Source organism: Hippopotamus amphibius, chromosome 5 (genome assembly GCF_030028045.1).
Source record: "Hippopotamus amphibius kiboko isolate mHipAmp2 chromosome 5, mHipAmp2.hap2, whole genome shotgun sequence".
NCBI classification, from domain to species: domain Eukaryota; kingdom Metazoa; phylum Chordata; class Mammalia; order Artiodactyla; family Hippopotamidae; genus Hippopotamus; species Hippopotamus amphibius.
The window spans coordinates 85384436-85405097 of record NC_080190.1 but is presented as its reverse complement, the minus strand read 5'-3'; the positions used below and the strand labels follow the sequence as shown (position 1 = coordinate 85405097).

Here is a 20662-nt window from a genome sequence, read left to right as displayed (position 1 = left end):
GGCTGGCATCAAGTGAACAGGCAAGAAGAGTTACTGACTGGAGGAGGGAGAGGAGGTAGGAGATGGTAGAGCTGAAGGACTGTCAGCAATAAGAGACGGAGGGCAAGATGCAATTTCACTCACGTCTGGTGCTGATGCAACACACGTTCGCATCTTTGAAAGTTCGCAACTTGAAAGCTCGTATATAGGGGACTTACTGTAATTTCAATCTCTCTGGTAAAGTACTCCTTCTGTTCATTAATTTTACATATGACTTCACTAAATTGCCTTTCTGCATTTTCTTGTGGCTCCCTGAGTTTCTTCGACACTGCTTTGAATTCTTTCAGTTAGACTGCAATATTCCATGTCCTTGAGCTCAGTTGCTGGAGAATTACCGTTCTCTTTTCGTGATGCCACGTTTCCTTGATTTTTCCATAATGCTTGTAGTTACACGTCTCTGCTTTTGCACTTAAAGCAGCACCTACCTCCTTAACGTAGCTTTCATGCCTTCTCTGGTTCTTAAAACTCACCAGGCCGGCTATCCAAAACCTTTCTTTTGTCTTCCAGAAGGTGGAGCAATAGCTCAAGTTTGTGTTATCTCCCTTGTTCACCCACATGGTCTGTCTCCTGGAGTTCACTCTTCTTGACCAGAAAAGCATGCACAGGGAGTTGGCAGCAGAGGGGGGTGTGAATTTAGTAATTGGTGAGTTAGGAGTGTCCACAGATCTAGCAGGGAGATCCCAGGGGTGGCCCTCCCAACAGCATGTGCGTAGACTTTCTGCTGAGTGCATCTGAAATTCTTATCTGCTTCTATTTCAAAGTCCTCCCAGCCCCTAGCTGCAAACTCCCACCTTAGTACTCCACCTGCCAGTGGAGAGAAATGGGTTTCTCCAGCCAAGTCCCACCCAGCCAAGGTAGTAGGGCCCTCTCATCCTCTCCCTCTTTCCCCAGGGAAGAGATGCCTCTGCCTGATACCTCAGCCTGAGAAGTGCCTTCTTGGAGGTAGGATGGTGCTTGGAAAAGTCTCTCTTACTGCCTCTGCTGTGACCAAATTCCCGTTTCTTTTTTTTCCCCCTTTGTTCTTCTCTCTCCAGTGGTGTGTGGCATCTCCCTTTGCGAGGGCTGGACTTTTCTACAAGTTGCAAGGTGAGTACCTGCCTGGTTCACACTCACCAGATTCTTGTCCCACAGCCAGGAAGGGGGCCCAGGCAGCCTCACTGGCTTCATTAGTTCTGCAGCTGGTAGGCAGGTTTCTCTATCTCCTTCCAGCTGCACTGGTGAGGGAGATTCCTCTTGGGTCCCTTAGAGCTAGGTACAAAGTCCAGAAAGCCTACAAAGGAACTCTTATTCACGTATGGACATCGAATTCATTCATTTATAAAAGGGGAATGAAAAGGAGGAACATCTTATGCTGTCATGTTGCAGACATCACTCCTGTACTAGGTATTTTAGAAACTGGGGGCCTTGTAGTAGACAAAGGCCTGGCATCTTGAGTGCATACTTCAGTTTAGGAGACAGAAAAACTAAATGAATAAATAACGTCAGCTGTAGAAGTGTAAGTGAAAAAATAAAGCAAGGTAAAGAAAATTATCAGAGCATTATAAATAATAAATGGTTAAGGAAGACCTCTCAGAGGAGTTTATATTTAAGCAAAGACTTAAGTGAAGTTGGGGTTGTTTTGTGGGGTTTTTTTTTTTTTCTGATTTAAAGTCCTTCCCCACCTCATGGTCATGAAGATATTCCACTTGTCTCCAAAAAATATTTTTGTTTCATGCAATTGGGTCTTGAATTAACCTGCAAATTTTTGTGTATAGCAAAAGGTAGAGATCTAACTTTTTTCTGTTTTGCTAGTCAATTGTATGAATACCAGTGATGGAACAGTTTTCATTTTCCCACATATCTATAATGAGATTTTTGGCATATATCAAATTTGTATATATCCATGCATATATTTGGGAACTCTGTCTCAACTTGCCTATCCCAATACCATTATAACAATTCCCTAACTACCATAGATTTATCATAAGTCTTAATATCTAGCAGAGCAAGTTTACCTTCCTTTGTAAAAGACTTCTAGATATTCTTCGGCCTTTGAAATTCCATATATATTTTAGAATAGCTTAGCAAGGTGCTTCAAAATCTCTGCTGGCAGAATGACTGGAAAAGTATGGATTCTAAGATTAATTGGGGGAGAATGGATATGTCTATCTTACCATCCATGATCATGATCTATCTCTATTTATTTAGATATTCTTTAAAGATTTTAAATCTAATTTAAACCTCTACAGAGGTCTCACACCTCTCTGGTTAGATTTCTCATCTACCTTAGGGATTAGGATTTCTTTTTTTTTTTTTTCTTTTTTTGCACTTCTAAATGATACTTCAAAGGTATTAATCTAGCAATATTGCTGAACTTATTGTTAACAAATAATACTGTAGATCCTCCTGAGTTTTCTTTTAAAAAAAAAATTACTTTATTTATTTATTTATTGGCTGCATTGGGTCTTCGTTGCTGAGTGCAGGCTTTTCTCTAGTTACGACGAGCAGGGGCTACTCTTCCTTGTGGTGCATGGGCTTCTCATTGTGGTGGCTTCTCTTGTTGCTGAGCACAGGCTGTAGACACACGGGCTTCAATAGTTGTGGCACGTGGGCTCAGTAGTTGTGGCTCATGGGCTCTAGAGTGGAGGCTCAGTAGTTGTGGTGCACAGGCTTAGTTGCTCTGCAGCATGTGGGATCTTCCTGGACCAGGGATCGAACCTGTGTCCCCTGCATTGGCAGGTGGATTCTACCACTGCGCCACCAGGGAAGTCCCCTGAGTTTTCAATGCAATAATATCACCTGCTATTGATGACAGTCTGTTTTCTTCCTTTCCAAAACTCATAATGTTTTTCTTGTCTCATTGCACTGGCTATATTCAATTCACCGGGTACTAGTAGTTTGTATGTTTCATTCCTGAATCCTAAAGGAAAAACCTTGGGGTTTTACTTTATAGGCTATTGGTTGCTGTTGGCCTTTTGTCAGGTTAAAAAGCTTCTCTCAGATTCTTGCTTGCTAAGAGTACATATGCTCATAAGTAAAATATTTTACGAAATATTTATTACTAAATATATTGGTATGATCATACGAATTTTCTCCTTCACTCTACTGGGTGTGAACTTAATTAAATATATTTTCTAATGTTAACCCATTTTTTTTTTTATTACTGGAATAAATTTGGCTTGGCCATAACATACTGCTAAGTTTGCTAATATTGTACTTCGCATTTTTTGTATCTATGCCTATAAGTGAAGCTGGATTACAATTTCTCTTCCTCATACTACCCTAATCTGGGCTTTATTTTATTTCATTTTATTTATTTTATTCTCAGATAATAAGCTGTAAAGTGCTGCTTCTTTTGCATTTGAGATTGCCCATTCTTAAATATTTGCTGGAAATCAATAGAAAAGTTGTTTAGGATTTATGTGCATATTTTAAACTATTAATTCAATTCCTTTAATAGTTATAGCTCTATTAACATTCTTTCTCTTCATGAGTCAGTTTCGATATTATTGTATACAATTGTCCATATCATTTAACTGAGAAATTAATTTGTTAATTAATAAATTTGTTAGTTTGCTGTCTCGCTTGAAAATATCCCCCAAGCTGCTAAAAGAAATATTTCTTTTTTCCTTTATCAATCTTTTCAGAGATTTTTCTTCCTGATTATTAGGTTTCTAAAACATGCTTTTCCAAGTATTGCTTTAAATATGCAACTCATATGTTTTGATATGAAGTCTTTGCCTTTTCCATTCTTGTATTTTAAATTTTCACAATGATATTTGTGATCTATAAGCTATTTAGAACTGCATTCTAACATTTCTAAATATGTCATGACTTTACATGATTTTTTGGTTGTCGTTGTTATTTCTTGTGATTCAATAAATATGACATTTACAGTATCAATGTCTTCATGTTGTAAAGGATGTAAAGCTTCATAAATGTTGCATGTGTTCAGTGTTCTATGTATGTGAAGCTTTCATTTGGAGGGGGTTAAATTTTTATTATTCATCATTCATATTTATCTGTTACATGCATTAGTTTCTGGGAGTTGTGCTATGAATTATCACTATGATTTTACATTTGTCTATTTATTTTGGAAAATCTACTAAAATTTTGCTGTCTTGATTTTTTGAAGCTGTTTTACTCAGTGCATATATGAGTAGTATTAGCATTATGCTCATCTTTTTGGATCCTTATACAGTGTCCTTTTTTTAATTTTGTTTGCAGAGCTATTCTGTCTTATATAAGACCACTGACAAAAAGGAAATTGCAGTTTCCTTCTGAATAATATTACTTGGTATATCACGTTCTCATTTTTTTTTCAACTTTTCATGTTCTGAATTTCTTGATGTGCCTCCTTTAGCTGTGTGAAGGGTATACAACATGAGCTATCTTTTTGAATCTAATCTGACAATCACTGTATCTTACCTGGAGAATTTAATTCATTTACATTTATTGAAATTAATGATATATTTAGATGTACACCTGTCATATTTTTATTTTTAAAAGCAACTATTTTTGATACATTCAAGAGAACATACTTTAAAGCATTATGATAAAATGAACTCCATTAACCCACCACCATGTTAAAAAATTAGAATATTACCAACACCACTGTACTTATCTGTGCGCTCCTCCCCTTCCCACACTCTTGTCTGTACTCCAACCCAAAGGTAGTTACTATCTAGAATTATGATTCCATTGTTTTAAAAAACTAGTCTTATCAAATAAACATATATCCCTAAAAATATGTACATATATGTTTTATACATATATGGTTTGAGCCTCAAAAAATAGTCCTATACTTTATATAACCTTGTAGATTATGTTTTTATACATCTTTTAAACTGGAGGACCTGAGTAAAAATGTTTGTTGGACTAAAGGACCTGCTAGAATTTGTACTTGCATAGCAAGCACATCATTTCTACTTTAATTTTATGTTTATCTGGGGTGACTGATAGATATTATAGAGTGGCTAAGTGTACTTTGTTTTTATCTCCATGATATTACTTAGCACATTTCCAGGCCTGCTAATTACAACATACAGGCCTCAGAAGACCAGCTTGAATACTTAAAATACATAAAGAAAAATTAACAATATGCAATAGCTATCATTTATTCAGCAGTTAGTCATTTAATCCCTAAAACTTCCCTTATTAATGCCTGGTAGCAGATGAGAAAGCTGAAGTTTTAAGAAGTTAAACGAGGTCACAGAGGTTGTAGCACAGCAGGCAAAATTACTCCCAGAGCACCCAGTGCCTCAGTTTTCTCATCTTAAAGTGGGAACGATAATGCTGACTTCTTAATCATTGTTAAAATAGATTTTCTTTGTAAAAATAAATAAAATTATACATTTTGGGTGGAAAGTGGGAAACCATATACAATCAGTTAGGGTGTGGGCACACGTGTTCACACACACATACACACAAGGAAAATAACCCACTCGTAACACACTACCGAATATTGTGTTTCCCCTCTGGGGACTGTCATGGAGACTCTCACCCCACCATAGACTTGATGCAGCCCCTGGTGTAATACAGCAAGTTTAGATTTTGAATCTGAATTTTAAGCAGGGCATCTAGGATTCCATCAAGAGTTATGAGGGTGCAGTAACACTGAAGTAACGTACAGACTACTTAACATTGCTTAGACATTCAACTTACTTCTTGGGCAGCTTCATTTTTTTCACCTTTTCTTCGGCATGTTCATCTGATATACCCACATGACATCCTAATGCCAACAAAGTCCTGGAAAACAAAACCAGACATAAGTTGCAACTATTCCTTCCCTATGTCCAGAATGAGTCACCATAATAGCAGCTGGGAATGAGGTATAACCGTCCACCTTGAATGCAGGGAGAAGTCTTTTGTTTTAAAGCAAAGGAAAGCTTACTTTGTTGTAAATTATTTACTGTTGAGTAATGAGTGGAACATTCGAAAATTAAATGTTTCAGTTTAAACACAAAAAGGAACATATTGAAAAGTCTCTCTCCAGTCCCTTCCCTCTAGTCTTGTTTCCTTCCCTAAAGGCACTGACTGCTACTAATTCTTGAATGTCCTGCTAGAATCTATGCATATTCTAAAGCAGGTGTGTGTGCGTGTGTGTGGCAGCTTTCCTTTTACACAATGGTTATATGTAAGAGACAGTTTTCCACAATATGCAATCTGGACTTCACAATATACATTTGATACACCATATGACTTTGATTTACTGTCCTTCATATAAAAACGGGTTTATTTTTCAGCAGCTCTGAAGTGTTCTATTCACTGGGTGTGTCAGAATGCTTTACCCAATTCTCTGTTCACAATCTTTTTTTATTACAAACAGTGCTGCAATGACTAACCTTACACATTTAATGCATGTACTATATCCTTCATCTATAGGATAAATTCCTACACATGCAATTACTGGGTCACAGCGGTGGTGCATTTCAGAGTTTAACAAATATTGCTAAATGTCTATAGAGCTGGTAATCATTTACATTCCCACCAGCAATATATGATACTGCCTGTTTCCCATACCTGTTCCAATACAGTTATCAATATGCTAATGAGATATCTCATTTATAGTTTTAATTTGCATTTTTCTTAATAGAAGTGCACTTGAGCACCTTTTTCATATGCTTCAGAGATATCTGTACTTTCTTTTGTCTGTGAAAATATTCCTTGTTCACTTTTCTGTTAGATTTGGGTTTTGTTCTTGCAGTTTAGAAGCTCTTCAGATATATAAGATACGAGTTACAGATATTTTCTCCAGTTTGTTATTGGTCTTTTTACTTTCTTTATGGTTTCTTTCTACACAGAGTTTTAAATTGTTTTTATATAACTGAATTTTTCTATTTTTTAAAATGGCTTCGGGGTTTTATGTGATACTTAGAAAGAGATTTCCCAATTGTTAAATCATTTGAAGGAAACATCCTTGCCTTTTTGAGGGGGAAGGGGCAGGGGAGACTCTATGTCTTAAGGTAGGGATTTAACTTTATTTCCCAGATGGATACCCAGTTCTCCACAAAATATTTACTGAATAATCCATTTTTACTGCTTACTTGAAATGCTACTTTTATGATATACTAAAGTCCCCATATGTTTTTAAATCCTCTTCTGGACTTTCTGGTCTAGAAGAATCTCCTTTTCACATGACACATCGGGGTTCCAATTTGCCAGAAACAGTTTATCCAGTGTTTAGATACCCTTGTATTTTTTTGCTCCTTTTAATGAATAACCCTTTGTTTATTTTCCCAAGAAAGATCCTCACCATTTACATTTAGACCTCAACCTTAAAAGTCCCCAGACTTAGGTAGAACAATACCCTTTAGTACTCATGACAATGAGTGGTTCCATCTACCTCAATAAAATAAGACGCAATGGCATAACCTTTTTGGGTGACAGGATTATTAAGGTTTGGTCAGTTCCAAAAGGACAACAGCAAATACCTAAAATCCATCTATATTTACCCTCTATAACATTTTTAAAATGACAATCTGGAGACAGATATAGATACACACATACACATACGCACTGTCATCAAGTTAAATTTTGGGTAATACATGGCAAAACTGAGATGAACCTGTGAAATTACCTTTCGCGTGTTCAACTGCAAAAATATGGATGGAACAAGAGCTAACTGATGCTATACAATTATCTAAAGAATGTGCCAATTAAAATGAGATTGATCAGCCACAGAAGAATCGAAAATTGACTCACAGAACAAACACAGGTTATGCTTATTCAAATACTGTCCAAGGAACAGGAAGTTCCCTGCTGTCATCCTCCATTCACTTATCTATTCAATAAGTATCTTTTGAACACCAGGTCCTGTGCTAAGTTCTGGGGACAAGCTTACAGGACAGTGAGGACTAAGACAAAAATTAACCATAACATAGTGTCTTGAATGCGGTGACATGCGTATAGGGCTATGAAAGGGTCGAGGAGGATACCAAACCCAGCTCTGAGGCAACTCAAGGGTGACAATAATATTGGGATTTATCTCAAATCCAGGTGGTTAAACTTCTGAGTGCATGCCTACCAAGAAATTATAACATATGGAGAACCCTGGCTAGCATGGAATGACCATCACTACAATCCAATTTTAGAACATTTCCATCACCCCATCAGATTTTCCATGTCTGTTAGCAGTCATTCATCATCCCCGCCCCCAAGCAACCATTAATCTGCTTTCTGTCGCCATAGAATTGCCTTTTCTGGACATTTCATGTAGAAAGAACCATGCAATACTGAATCTTTCATGTCAGGCTTCTTTGACTTAGCATAATGTTTTGTGTGTGTGTGTGTGCTCTAGTGCATATTAGCAGTTTATGTCCTTTTGTTGCCAAATAGTATTGCATTGTATGGCTGTATCCCATTTTGTTTATCCCTTCATCCACTGATGGATATTTGCAGTTTCCAGTCAGGACTGTTATGTATAATGATTCTATGAACATGCTTTGATGAACATTCACATATAAGTCTCTGTGTCAACATAGGCTTTCATTTCCCTTGTGTAGGTATGTAGGTATGTAGGAGTAGAATTGCTAGGTTGTATCACAAATTTATGTTTAACACTTTAGAAACCCCCAAGTGGCAGAAACACTTTACATTTCCATCAGTAATACATGTAGGTTTCAGTTTTTCCACATCTGCACCAACACTGAGAATAACTGTCATTTTGAAAATGGCTATTCCAGTGTGTGTGTGGTTGTATCTCACTGTGATCTAATTTGCTTTTTCCAAATGACTAATGATGTTGAGCACCTTTTAATGTGCTTATTAGCCATTCACATATCTTTTCTATTAAAATATGTACTCAAGTGTTTTGCCTGTTTTTAATTGGGCTGTATTTCTTACTACAAGGTGTAAGAGTTACCTATATATTCTGTATACAAATTGTTTATGAGGACACGTATAATCTACTACAAATCCTACAAATGTGAACTTACATGATTTACAAATGCTTTCTCCCAGTCTGTGACCTGTCTTCATTTTCTATGTGGTTTCTTTTGTAGTACAAAAGGTTTTACTTTCAATGAGATCCAATGTATTGATTTTCTTTTCTTTCATGGATCGCATTTTTGGCATTCTATCTAACAACTCTATGTCTAATCCAAGGAGATGTTTCAATGAGAACAACAGATCATTTTAAAAAATCTATTTAATGCTATCAACCACACCAAGTTATTTGCATAAGAACTCTTTGGTCTTTATATTATCTTTATTAAAGCCATTTTCTTTGACTTAACACTGTTCAATTCGCTTATTTAAAATGGTTTTAAAGTTTGCAGAAGATGGGGAGACAGCAGTGTGAGCTGTGAAGCTTGTGCAGAGGTTAGCGGAGAAGAACAGAGCAGGGGGAGTGGAAGAGAATGAGCTGGAGGTGGGCTCTCCATCTGATTCCTGTGCCTCCCACAGTACCTTGCATATGTATTTACTACAAGATTAAACAGCAATAATTGGTTCAAGTGGCATTTTAGTACTTCAAGTATATGGCACTGACACCAAGAGGAAACAGACTGGCACAAAGCCACAGAGAGAACAGGAGGCACCCTGTGCATGATAAGCATTTAGTATCTAGAAGCCTGGCTGCAGACTGAGCTTTAATGCTTATTCATTCCTTCATTCATTTGACAAATATCTACTGAACTATGAAGCTCAAAAGATGGTAACTAAAATCAAATGAGATCCCTGCCCTCAAGAAACTCAGGTCTGGCAGAGTACAGAGGCCATCCTGTGATTACGCAAAGCTAGAAAGTTTCTGTGCTGAGAGATGCAAAAGGGCTGAGTGCCTACAGAGGAGGACTTTATTGAGTCAAGGAGCTCAGCAAATGCTTCCCAAAGAAGTGACCTGAGATGTAAAGATGAGAACAGGGCATGGAGGGGAGCATTCCAGAAAGTAAACATAAAGAAGGGAAAAGGAACATGACATGCAAACAGGTGTGCGAAACAAACGCTAGTGTGATGGCGAGCAAGGGAAAAGCAGAGCAGCCTCCTACGTGATGATGCTGGAGAGGGGAAGCAAGACCGCTCAGGACCGTTAGGCGAATTAAGGTACTGCCTTTACCTTATTTTAGGAGAAGTGGGCAACTATTAAAGGAATTCAAATAGGGAGAATGACATCACCTAAATATTTGAAGAAAGATCATTTAGCGACAGAGTGCAGAATGGGTAAGGGAAGAGCTAGGTTAATATTTCAACTGGATCTGTCGGGACAGTTTTATAGTTTCAGGTGAGGAATAATGGCCGCTTAGGCTAAAGACAAGGAAGCAACCTAAATGTCCATCGACAGACGAACAGATAAAGAAGATGTGGTACATATACACAATGGAACATTCCTCAGCCATAGAAAAGAATGAAATAATGCCATTTGCAGCAACATGGATGGACCTAGAGATTCTCATACTAAGTGAAGTAAGCCAGAGAAAGACAAATATCATATGGTTTCCCTTATATGTGGAATCTAAAAAAATGATACAAATGAACTTATTTGCAAAACAGAAACAGACCCACAGACATAGGAAACAAACTTATGGTTAGCAAAGGGGAAAGGGCAGGGAGGGATAAATTAGGGGGTAGGGATTAATATATACAGATTACAATATAAAAAATAGATAACCAACAAGGACCTACTATATAGCATAGGGAACTATACTCAACATTTTATAATAACCTATAAGGGAAAAGAATCTGAAAAAGAATATGTGTGTGTGTGTGTGTATAACTGAATCACTGTGCTGTATACCTGAAACTAACACAGCATTGTAAGTCAATCAGACCGCAATAAAAAAATGGTAGCTTAGGCTAGGGTGGTACAGTGCTGTTCCAATGAGGGTGTCAGGATTTCTGCAGTGCTGTATAACATACAGATGACCATTCCAATCTGAAGGAAGCTATCTTTGTCAACAATTTACATGACAAAAAAATCACAGAAAGAGCAACAAAAATTCATATTCACATGAAATCACCCAACATCCAAAATAAGGAATATTCTGAAATAGTCATTTGCTTCTTTGTTACTTGGCACTCCTCAGGATTTAAATAAGTAAAGTTGCGAATCCCACACATAGTATACTATTTAAGGAAAAAGTGAACTGTATAGGGTGCTTCTTCTGTTAGACATTATGGTGCTAGAGGCTTTATCAATATTGTATCGTTTAGTCCCCACTACAATTCCATGAAGTGGATACACTATGACCCCATTTTAAACTGATGCTAGAAAGTCTAAGGTTCAGAGAACCTAAGATTCCCTTTGGAGGAGCAAGTCCTTAAATCCAGACCATCCAATCATCCAAACTCTGTGTTCTTACCCACTCTGCTCTAGTGCCTAGCAACTAACCAAGTGAATAAAGGAAATACAGAGAGTACAGTACTTTCTTTAAACTACTGCAATTGGGCATAGTGTGAGTTTCAGAGAAATAGGAGCTCTTTTCCCCCTAATCTAAATTTTCAAGAAACAAGTGAAATTAGTTCCTCATAAAACCATATAAATATTAACAGTGAGCTCATGAAAAGGGTTATGAGCATTTGCCACAGGCAACACCACTGTGGTACCTGCAGTCTGGTGATTAATCAAACCAGCCACCAGCAGATGTCAGGAATGAAATGAGGCTATGTGTAGCAGTCAAAGGTTCAATGTACCAAATGTGAATATGGAGATTTCTACATTCCAGGCTTCCCAGGATTTGCCTAGCTGGCTTAGCTGTCAATTGCTAAAATGATAGGGAATGCACTGCAAATTTAACTAAATTATCTTGGGCCACGAACTTTCAATAAAAACATTCTGTTGGAAAAGATGCGCAAATGATGGGCTGCCGTGACTTACCAAGCTAAATGTACAAGCTTCACATTAAGACCACGAAGGAAGACAGGAGATTCCAAATAGGAGGGACCCGGGTCACGCGATGTGTTCTGCGCTCCCTACTGCAGACAAGCTTTGCCATTTTTTACCTCCAGTGGTTTCTCAATTCCCTCAATTTGTATATACTCCTTTTCCTTTTAAGGTACTAGTAGAACCTAAACTCATTTTAGGCCCAATTTGTTCATCTTCATAATGAAAATCACTACCAGATCTTTGAAAATATATACCTGGACTCAAATCCTAGAATTTGAAACAGTTTAAGTTTTATGTTTTGGGTCTTTGGTAAAATAACTTCAATAGAAATAGCTCTTTGCACTTAACAAAACTGAAACAAAACAAAAAAAGGACAAAAGTATTGTTTCATTCCTAATATAAGCAGGTATTAGGATAAGCGACTGATTAGAACAAATCCAGTTCTTCAAGGCAATCAAGGATGGAAAAGCACAAAACTATATGCTTAATAAGGTACTTCATAAGTACTTGCTGATTTGACAACTCTCTAACCTGTGTTGAGCTAAGGAAAGGATCCCACTTTCTGATCAAGCATCAGCAAGTCTTAGAGTGAAAAACAGTTCTAGACTAGAAGCTAGAGAACCTAGATCTCAGTCCTTAGCACAGCTACTAACTAGTTGCCAAGGCACTTAACAACTCTGAGAATCCCCGGCTGTGACATCACTAGTAAATCTGAAATAATAACACAGATCCCAGCGTGCTGTTAGGGAAATTAATCCAACACTTGTGAGAGTGTATGCAAAAAGGCAAAAGCTCGAAATAAACAAACATACGAATTAGTATAAAGTATCATAGGGTATTACCACTAACATGAATAACAAATGTCATTCAAAGCTCAGTGCAATACCTTAAATTGGTATAAAACCTTCTAAACACTTTTTCTAATATCTTAATTTACCTTGTCACATATCAGTAATGATTTATCACCGACATGCTGAGTAGCACTGAGTCCAAAGACAAAATCCTTGTGTTCCGAAATACCCATAAACATCTGTAGAACACTCTTTGGGAAATACTTATATAGAGCACAAAGACATAAAGTAATATGCTCAAAGTCTATTCCAAACAAACACTGATCCAATCCACCAATGCATTATGAAAATTTCTAGCCAGAATTAAAATGAATTAAAGTATAATATCAACACCTTGTTTCTTTCGGGTAAGAGAGGTAGGAACACAGGACATTTATGACACTCACTTCAGGGTCTCAAGCGACATCTGTAAATTGTAATTGCGTTCCTGCTCAGGCAGCTTGGAGAATTCCACCAGACATGGGTGCTGTCTCTTATTGTCATCTCTAACCTGGAACAGAACAGGAAGTCAGCATATAATCGCTTCTAAGGTTAGCGGCTAGCAATGGGAATCCAACTGCATGGAGGAAAGGAAAGGGGGAGGCAAGAAGGGAAGCCCAGATCATCACCCCAGCAAAGCCACCTCTGTCCTCTCCCAGGCACGGCTGATGTTCGAGGTCAGGGGTCAAACCAGGCATCGTCTTCTGTTGGGCACCATTCCCAGCCCCAGCTCCCAGGTCTGCTCTACCCTGCACCCCCCATGCCCACTCACCCAGCAACCTCCAGCATTTGCTTCAATCTTATCTTCTCAATGTGGCTCATCCTGCCCACCTTCCTAATAGGTCAGTCTGCCCACTCACCCTCCTCTTTTTTTTTCCATAACAGTTACCACCTGCTAGTAGACTAGGGCCTTATTTATTGGATTATAGAATGTATGACCAAAGGAACGTAGATTTGGTCTCCTTTGTTCTTTTTTTTTTTTTAGGCCACCCTGTCTGTCATGCCAGATCTTAGTTCCCCAGCTAGCGATCGAACCTGTGCCCCCTGCATTGGGAGTGCAGAGTCTTAACCACTGGACTGCCAGATAAGTCCCTCTTTTGCTCTTTGATAATGGATTTCCAGCACCTAGAATATGCCTGGCACACGGCAGGCATGCAACAAATGTTTTGTAAACTGAAATGAATTCTAGGTAAGAAAGTGTAGTAATAACTTAGTTTTGATGTGCAGGAATTTTTACATGTTTAGAGCCAAACAGATTAGAGACACCGATTAATGTCATGACTGATTGATACAAACTTTTGGAGGTGGTTCCAGCTGTTGATTTCACCCCGTGTAAGTTACTTCTGCTCTCACAAATCACTCCAGTGCTTTATCAAAGTCAGTTAACATCCCACAGGCATTTTTCATATTAATCCTTGAAAATGTGGACTAGTAATCAGAACAAACTAAATTCAAGATTTTAGGAATGAATTAATGAAAAAGATGTTCTATACCCTTGCATTAGTAATTAGGTTTTTATCTTCTTAGAGGCCTAAATTACATAGGCATTACTGCTGTGGTGACACCTCGATCACAGCCATATGCTGTCAGGGAACAAATTACTCCATGGGAAGAATTACCAGCATTTATAAATGCCACATAAAACATAGGCAAACACGAGCAAGAATTTTTTTTACGTCTTCAGGAGTCGCTGAGTTAAAAACAAGATAGTTATTCTTTTCTTTCTGGTGATCATTGCAAATGAACAGGACTTATACAAAAGCATATAGTTTATTTACTTATTCAAGTGTGTAACTTTGGAAATGAAATCTAGAATTACAAAATATAACACTAAATTTAAACACAAAGGTGAAAATGAATGTGTCCAAGTCCAGAGATAATTTGTTCCTTATTGACTTAATTTCAACTTCCCCTCTATTTTCTACACCAGAGAGTAACTGACCCCATCATCCTCTCAGGTTTCCAAGCTAAAACCAGAAATCTACCCAGATTTCCTTCCCTCTCTTATCCACATTCCATACCTTAACTTCAAAATGCCTGCAGTCGTGTCTCTCCAACCCCACTCCCGGCACACAGTTGGGAAACTCACCAGTTCTCACCTGGGCCACCTGAGTCCTCTCCCTGACCCTTTTCCTGCCTCCAGGCTCACTGCTCTTCCATAGGAACAGCAGAGCTCAGATCAAATATTTACCACCTCCTGGAAGCCCTCCCTGATTTCACCAGGAGAACTGTAAACATTCCTCCCTCACAGTTAGTATCTCCATTATATTACTTAGCTTGTAATTGTTTGTGTCTATCACTCAGCTAAACCAGAGGCTCTTTAGAAAGGCAAACTTACTAACATAAGGTCTTTTCAACTCGGGGACCTCAGTACCAAGCACAGGGTCAGGCAAATGTAGGCAAAAGGGACAGATGAATGTCTGAATGGACCTGCCTGATGTTATTCCATAAAACAGAGCTTTTGCATGATGCTCCTGTGAAACACATTCCAAAGACATTTAAAGAAACTGCACTTTCTTCGCAAAAAAAGCAAAAAAAAAACCCAACTTATTCAACAGTTCAAATTGTCCAAAGTAAACCACAGTTGAACACGTCATTTAAAATGTTAAAGAATTTATGGAATTAGTCTCAATAATAGGGATGTACCTAAGTCTAGAATAATAGAGATCTTAAAGTCAGGAATCATAGCCACTTATCTGAAAGGAGTTTTAGGAAAGTCCTGGTAAAAGAAGCAGGACACAAACTCAATTATTAGATGCAAGAACAATGTGAAATCTCTTCACGTATCAGTTTGAGACTCTCCCAAATTGCAGATCTTCTGATATGACATCTGAAGCTGTGCTTGCCCAGAATGAGCCCTAAGAAAAAAATCATTTCTTTCTATCAGCGGGTATCTAAGTACGTTCCCTGTCCCAGGAAAGGTGCCAAGGGCCAACACTACATCCACAGACTAAGTGCTTAATCGCCACCCTGGAGGCACATAAAGCCCAATGTTGCTTTAATCAGCCAGGACCAGGTAAAGGATAACTGGCAGCAACCAGGATGCCTTGGAGGCACCATATTCTCTTTAAGCATCTGCAAAACAGCAGCAAAAGAAGGTATGGTATTGAAATGAACTAAATCTAACTGTAAGAATAGATAATAATGAGACCTTATATTTCCTCTTTTTTTAAAAGAAGAAACGTAAGTTCATTGTAGAACGTGATCATTTAGGCAACCCTTAGAGGCTTCCAATAGAGGGCTTCCCTGGTGGTGCAGTGGTCAACAATCTGCCTGCCAATGCAGGGGACACGGGTTCGAGCCCTGGTCCCGGAAGATCCCACATGCTGCAGAGCAACTAAGCCCATGTGCCACAACTACTGAGCTTATGCTCTAGAGCCCGCGAGCCACAACTATTGAGCCCACATGCCACAACTACTGAAGCCCGCGCGCCTAGAGCCCGTGCTCCGCAACAAGAGAAGCCACCGCAAGGAGAAGCCTGAGCAACGCAATGAAGAGTAGCCCCCACTAGCTGCAACTACAGAAAGCCCGTGTGCAGCAATGAAGACCCATCACAAGCTTCTTCAAAAAAGAAGCTTGCAATAGAAATCATCTTTCTTGAGCATAGGCCTGTTAAACAGTTCCTGTTACTATATGGTAATTTTTTTTTTGGAGGGGAGTGTTTGTTTGTATGAGATCTTTCTAAAACCTAGCCTGTAATTATCTTTCTCCAAATTTTGTCCATAATTCAAATCTTTTCCTCATCTTGAATTTTGTGGTAAATTTTGTCTCTAATTCCCCTGGCAATCGACTAGGTACACCTTTATAATATCTTTCCTCTTACTGACTTGAATTGGTGGTAAATATCTTAGCATTTATTCATTTCCTCAATTTTTAAAAGTCAATGAATATAGCACAAAACTATATACCTAAATAAGGTACGTTGTAAGTGCTTGCTGATTTGACAACTGTCTAACCATTACTGAATTAATGATAGGATCCCATTTTCTGATCATGCATCAGTAAGTCCTGTAGTGAAAAACAGTTCTAGACTATGAACTAGAGAACCTGCATCCTAGTCCTAGCACAGCTGCTAACTAGCTGTCAGGGTATTTGACAGCTCTATGAGAATCCCCAGCTGTGACAAAGCTGGTCAAACTGAAATAGTAACACACAGCCCAGCGTGCTATTAGGAAAATTAACCCAATACCTGTAAGTGACAGTATATGTGAAAAGGCAAAACTCTAAATAAATAAACATATTAATTAGTATCAAGTATCAGATGGTATTACCACTAACACTAGTAATAAAGGTCATTATTCAAAGCCCAATGCAATACACTATGACTGGGCTGAATACACCCATTTCTATATTCAGTCAGATATAAGAAAGTGTTACAACTTCTGGGATACTTAGACTATTAATATCATAAAAATCAAAGTACTGCCACAGTCCTGCTAAAAATATATATATCTGATACACTGGGATTACACAGGAAGTCATTTTGGGTTTTATTTCATCTAAATTTTATTGATAAATTGTAAACTAAGTTCTCTGAAAAATAATCATTTGGAAACATATGCAATCATTATTTCCCAGCCTCTCTTTCATTTATGAAGCCAACTGTGAACCTTTGCCTAGAGGACTCACACTGCTAAGTACAACTGGGACTAAAAGAAGTAAAACATCAGAGGAGGAGAGTAAAACTGACCTCCTTCCCTTTTCAGCTTTCACTTTCAATTTCAACGAGTTTTTTCCCTAAGTTCCTTACAAATGAATGCCTATTGTCTGTATATGTTAACCTTGATTTAAAAATGTAACTTTCAGCCTGAAGATTGATAACTTTTCAATTGTTTAGGCAGCTAAGCCATCCTTCAATGAACGCTCCACTAATGTCGTTCCCTCTCATAAAGGAAAACTGCACAAAAACTAAAGTGAAGGGGGAAAAACATCAATCGGATGGATTCACATCACCACATAGCAGGATGAGTGAGGAGAAGTTATGTTTTCAGAAAGATGTGTTAACAGAGTCTGAAAATAAATTACAAAATTATGTACCGGACCATACTGCCAGCCAAGTTCAATTTTATTCATAACCCAGAGTTCATGGATATTCTCTGCCAGTTTTTCTCTGATCCTCTCCAGGTGGGGAGGTAACACGATCTAAAATTTAAAAAAAAGAAAAAGAAAACACATCAGAAACAAATGCAAGACAATTCAGTGTTAATTGTCCTCACTGTGAATTGAACCAAATAAAACAGTTCTCATCAACCATTAAAATATAATCACATAACTAGGTTCCAAACCATCTATTCTAAATCGGTAAAACTAGGTACCTAAACAATTGCTAGGTAAATTTGGGGAATTTATGAATGAAAGTTAGAAACAAAGAAAACAGAGTATTGCTGAGGACAGCCATCATTAAGGAAAAAAGTCCTCATGGATGTGGGAGAACGACCAGAATACGCATTATTTAAAAAGAGAAATCACCCCAGACTTCTTAAACCAACCTGGCCAACCTCCACAAGCCAGAATGAAGACAATTCAGCGTCCAAAAAGGAATCTGCTGGTTCTCTGAGTGCAGAAATCTCTGACAGCAATGATTTATGTTTTCCCTTAATTCTGTTACTTTTAGTGGTTTCCAAATATAAGCCTCAGGGGAAACAATCTGAACATGTCCCTATTAATAAGGGGAAGTTTAATGGCCTCTCCATAAAGAACACAAAATGGTTTTCAAGGTGAGAGGCTGGCCGTGCATGCCTGGCGATGCACCGACACGTGCCCCACAACTGGTCCCTCAACACAGAGAGCAGGCAACTGCCCACAATGCCCACAGATGGGGCAGAGTTTCCACAGGGAGCAGGTCATCACTGCCTCCTCCCCTCCAAACAGTAGAGGTTATCCAGGTCTCAGGAAATCCTAAATGTGTTAGTGACTCCGCAGAATCCCACTGTCCATTCCAGTCCATTTCCATCCTCCAATCATGCTCACCGCTCAACTCTGGTAGCACCATACCCACCCTGCCACATGCCAGCAGTGGCAACACACGCTGAATTTTAGCCATGAACAACGCGTGTTTGTTTATGCTGCTGCATCGTATAAACAGAAATATGGTTCAAGGAACCAAACGACGGAAGCTTCTGAGGCTTGTTATTAATTCTACTTCAGACTTGAGAAGCACTGCCTTTGATCTTCAAAAGCTAATGAAGAAACTAGGAATATCTAACCAACCGGACTGAAGTTACAATTCATCATTAATGCTAGGATACTTTCAACATCTATGAAAGAGAAAAGCAAGAAAAACAGCTAACATTGCTTGGGGGCCTATTTGCAAAGCATTGTGCCAATGTGTTATTTATTAACTATGTCAAATGTACTTAGCATCCCAATCAATGTGATGAGTAATCTTCTCAAGTCCCAGAGCATGCATTTGATCTAAGGCATTCTTGACTCCAGAGCTCATGATCTCAGATCTCTAACCCAGATAAAAGTTAGTTAAATCACTTCAAAATACCAAGTGTATCTAGACGGGAGAAGGAATGTAAAACTCCACCACTAGTCTATATAAACAACACTCTAAAATTAATATACAACACCTCAGGTAGTGGCCCATTAGTACATTAAAAAGTCAACTTAATGGTTTGAAACCACCCTTAAAAAACAAAATAGCGTAGACTAGAAAATGGCTAAGTGGACATGGTAAAGGCAGGCATCACTTAATGAAACTTGTTTCAGTTATACAGATAAATTATATTACTGCAGAATGCACTCTTGTGGGATGTGGTCAAAGGAGTTTGAAAGCTGGTGCATATGGGAATGACCGCAATTCAAATGTGGCCATCACAGCTGATGATCTGGGTACCTGGCTGGTATCCACAGGGATCGGTGTGAAGGCAGCTTGTGTCAGGGACACTGTGGGGCCCAGGAGGTCCCGCGTGTAAGTCCTTTCTTGCTTGTACTCTCGGCTGTGTTCCACTTTCAACTTTTCTTTTGGCAGCACAGCTTCATAACAAGGAGCGTACCCGGGCGGAGGAAGGAACTTAAATTCTCCGTGTCTCCCCCCAAGCAGAAAGCGTACCCTGTAAAGGATGCATGTCAGGGTCAGTTATATCTCTGGTGCACAGAAAAGTCTCCTAATCAACAAAGTACAAGGGATACATTATCAGTACAAAGTTAAGTTTGTTGGAAGCCACATTTTCTTCCCCTCAGTACCATCATAGAGGTGAAGAGCCTCTAACCATAAAAGTAAAACCTGATTAAATTATGTTAATAGCTCAGCAAAAACTCGTCGCTCTCTGGAGAAATAATAAGAGCACATGCACCATATTGCTATATGAATGAAATACCTGTTCATGGTATTTGGTCATTTAGTGTCTCAAGCGCCCAGATTATCAACAGAGAAAGAATAGACTTGATCTAAATATCTATATACTTAAAATTGCAGGGCTGGATGTGATCTGATAAAAACAAAAAGCAGTCACTTTCCAGCATCCAATTTCGCTGTGAAATTCCTTAAAGGGGACTCAAATGATACTTCTATACACTGAATTATCATTTTGATTTCTCTTTCCATGTACTAGTAGCAAAAAAGCAAAGGGTTAGAGGAAATCATCCTGACCCAGCTGATTACAAACAGGTAATTTACAAGTATAACAGGTAGAGGGTGACATGGGAAGGAGTCACGTTGACCTGATCAACCAAAAAAAAAAAAAAAAAAACCTAGTTTCCATAGAAATGAGGGGGTTTGGAACAGGGTGACAGAATGTAATGAAAAGAAAAGAAAAATGAATGAAAATAAATATGATAAAATAAGTGGTATTGTAAATACAACATTGTTTATTTACCCTTATTAAATAAAAAAGTGAACTTAAATGGACTTGAAATATTTCAGGACACTGGATAGAGGGAGAGGCAGTAGACTCCATATATAAATGGCTGCATATGTGGACAAAGCATTCAGCCTCCTGAGATTCCCCTCTTGGGTGAATCTTATCTCCATCCTTCAAGGAACAGG

General features: G+C 38.4%; 1 protein-coding gene across 1 annotated transcript in view; it reads right to left on the bottom strand.

The window, feature by feature from the left end:
* RYR2 (ryanodine receptor 2) overlaps positions 1 to 20662 on the bottom strand; it is a 549009-nt gene that overhangs the window by 284324 nt on the left and 244023 nt on the right. The window contains exons 24-27 of the mRNA XM_057736978.1: positions 19511 to 19727; positions 17707 to 17811; positions 13077 to 13180; positions 5683 to 5766 (exon numbers count right to left, since the gene is read on the bottom strand). Of these exons, the coding sequence (XP_057592961.1) occupies positions 5683 to 5766; positions 13077 to 13180; positions 17707 to 17811; positions 19511 to 19727 (510 nt within the window). The remainder of the gene's footprint in view (positions 1 to 5682; positions 5767 to 13076; positions 13181 to 17706; positions 17812 to 19510; positions 19728 to 20662) is intronic.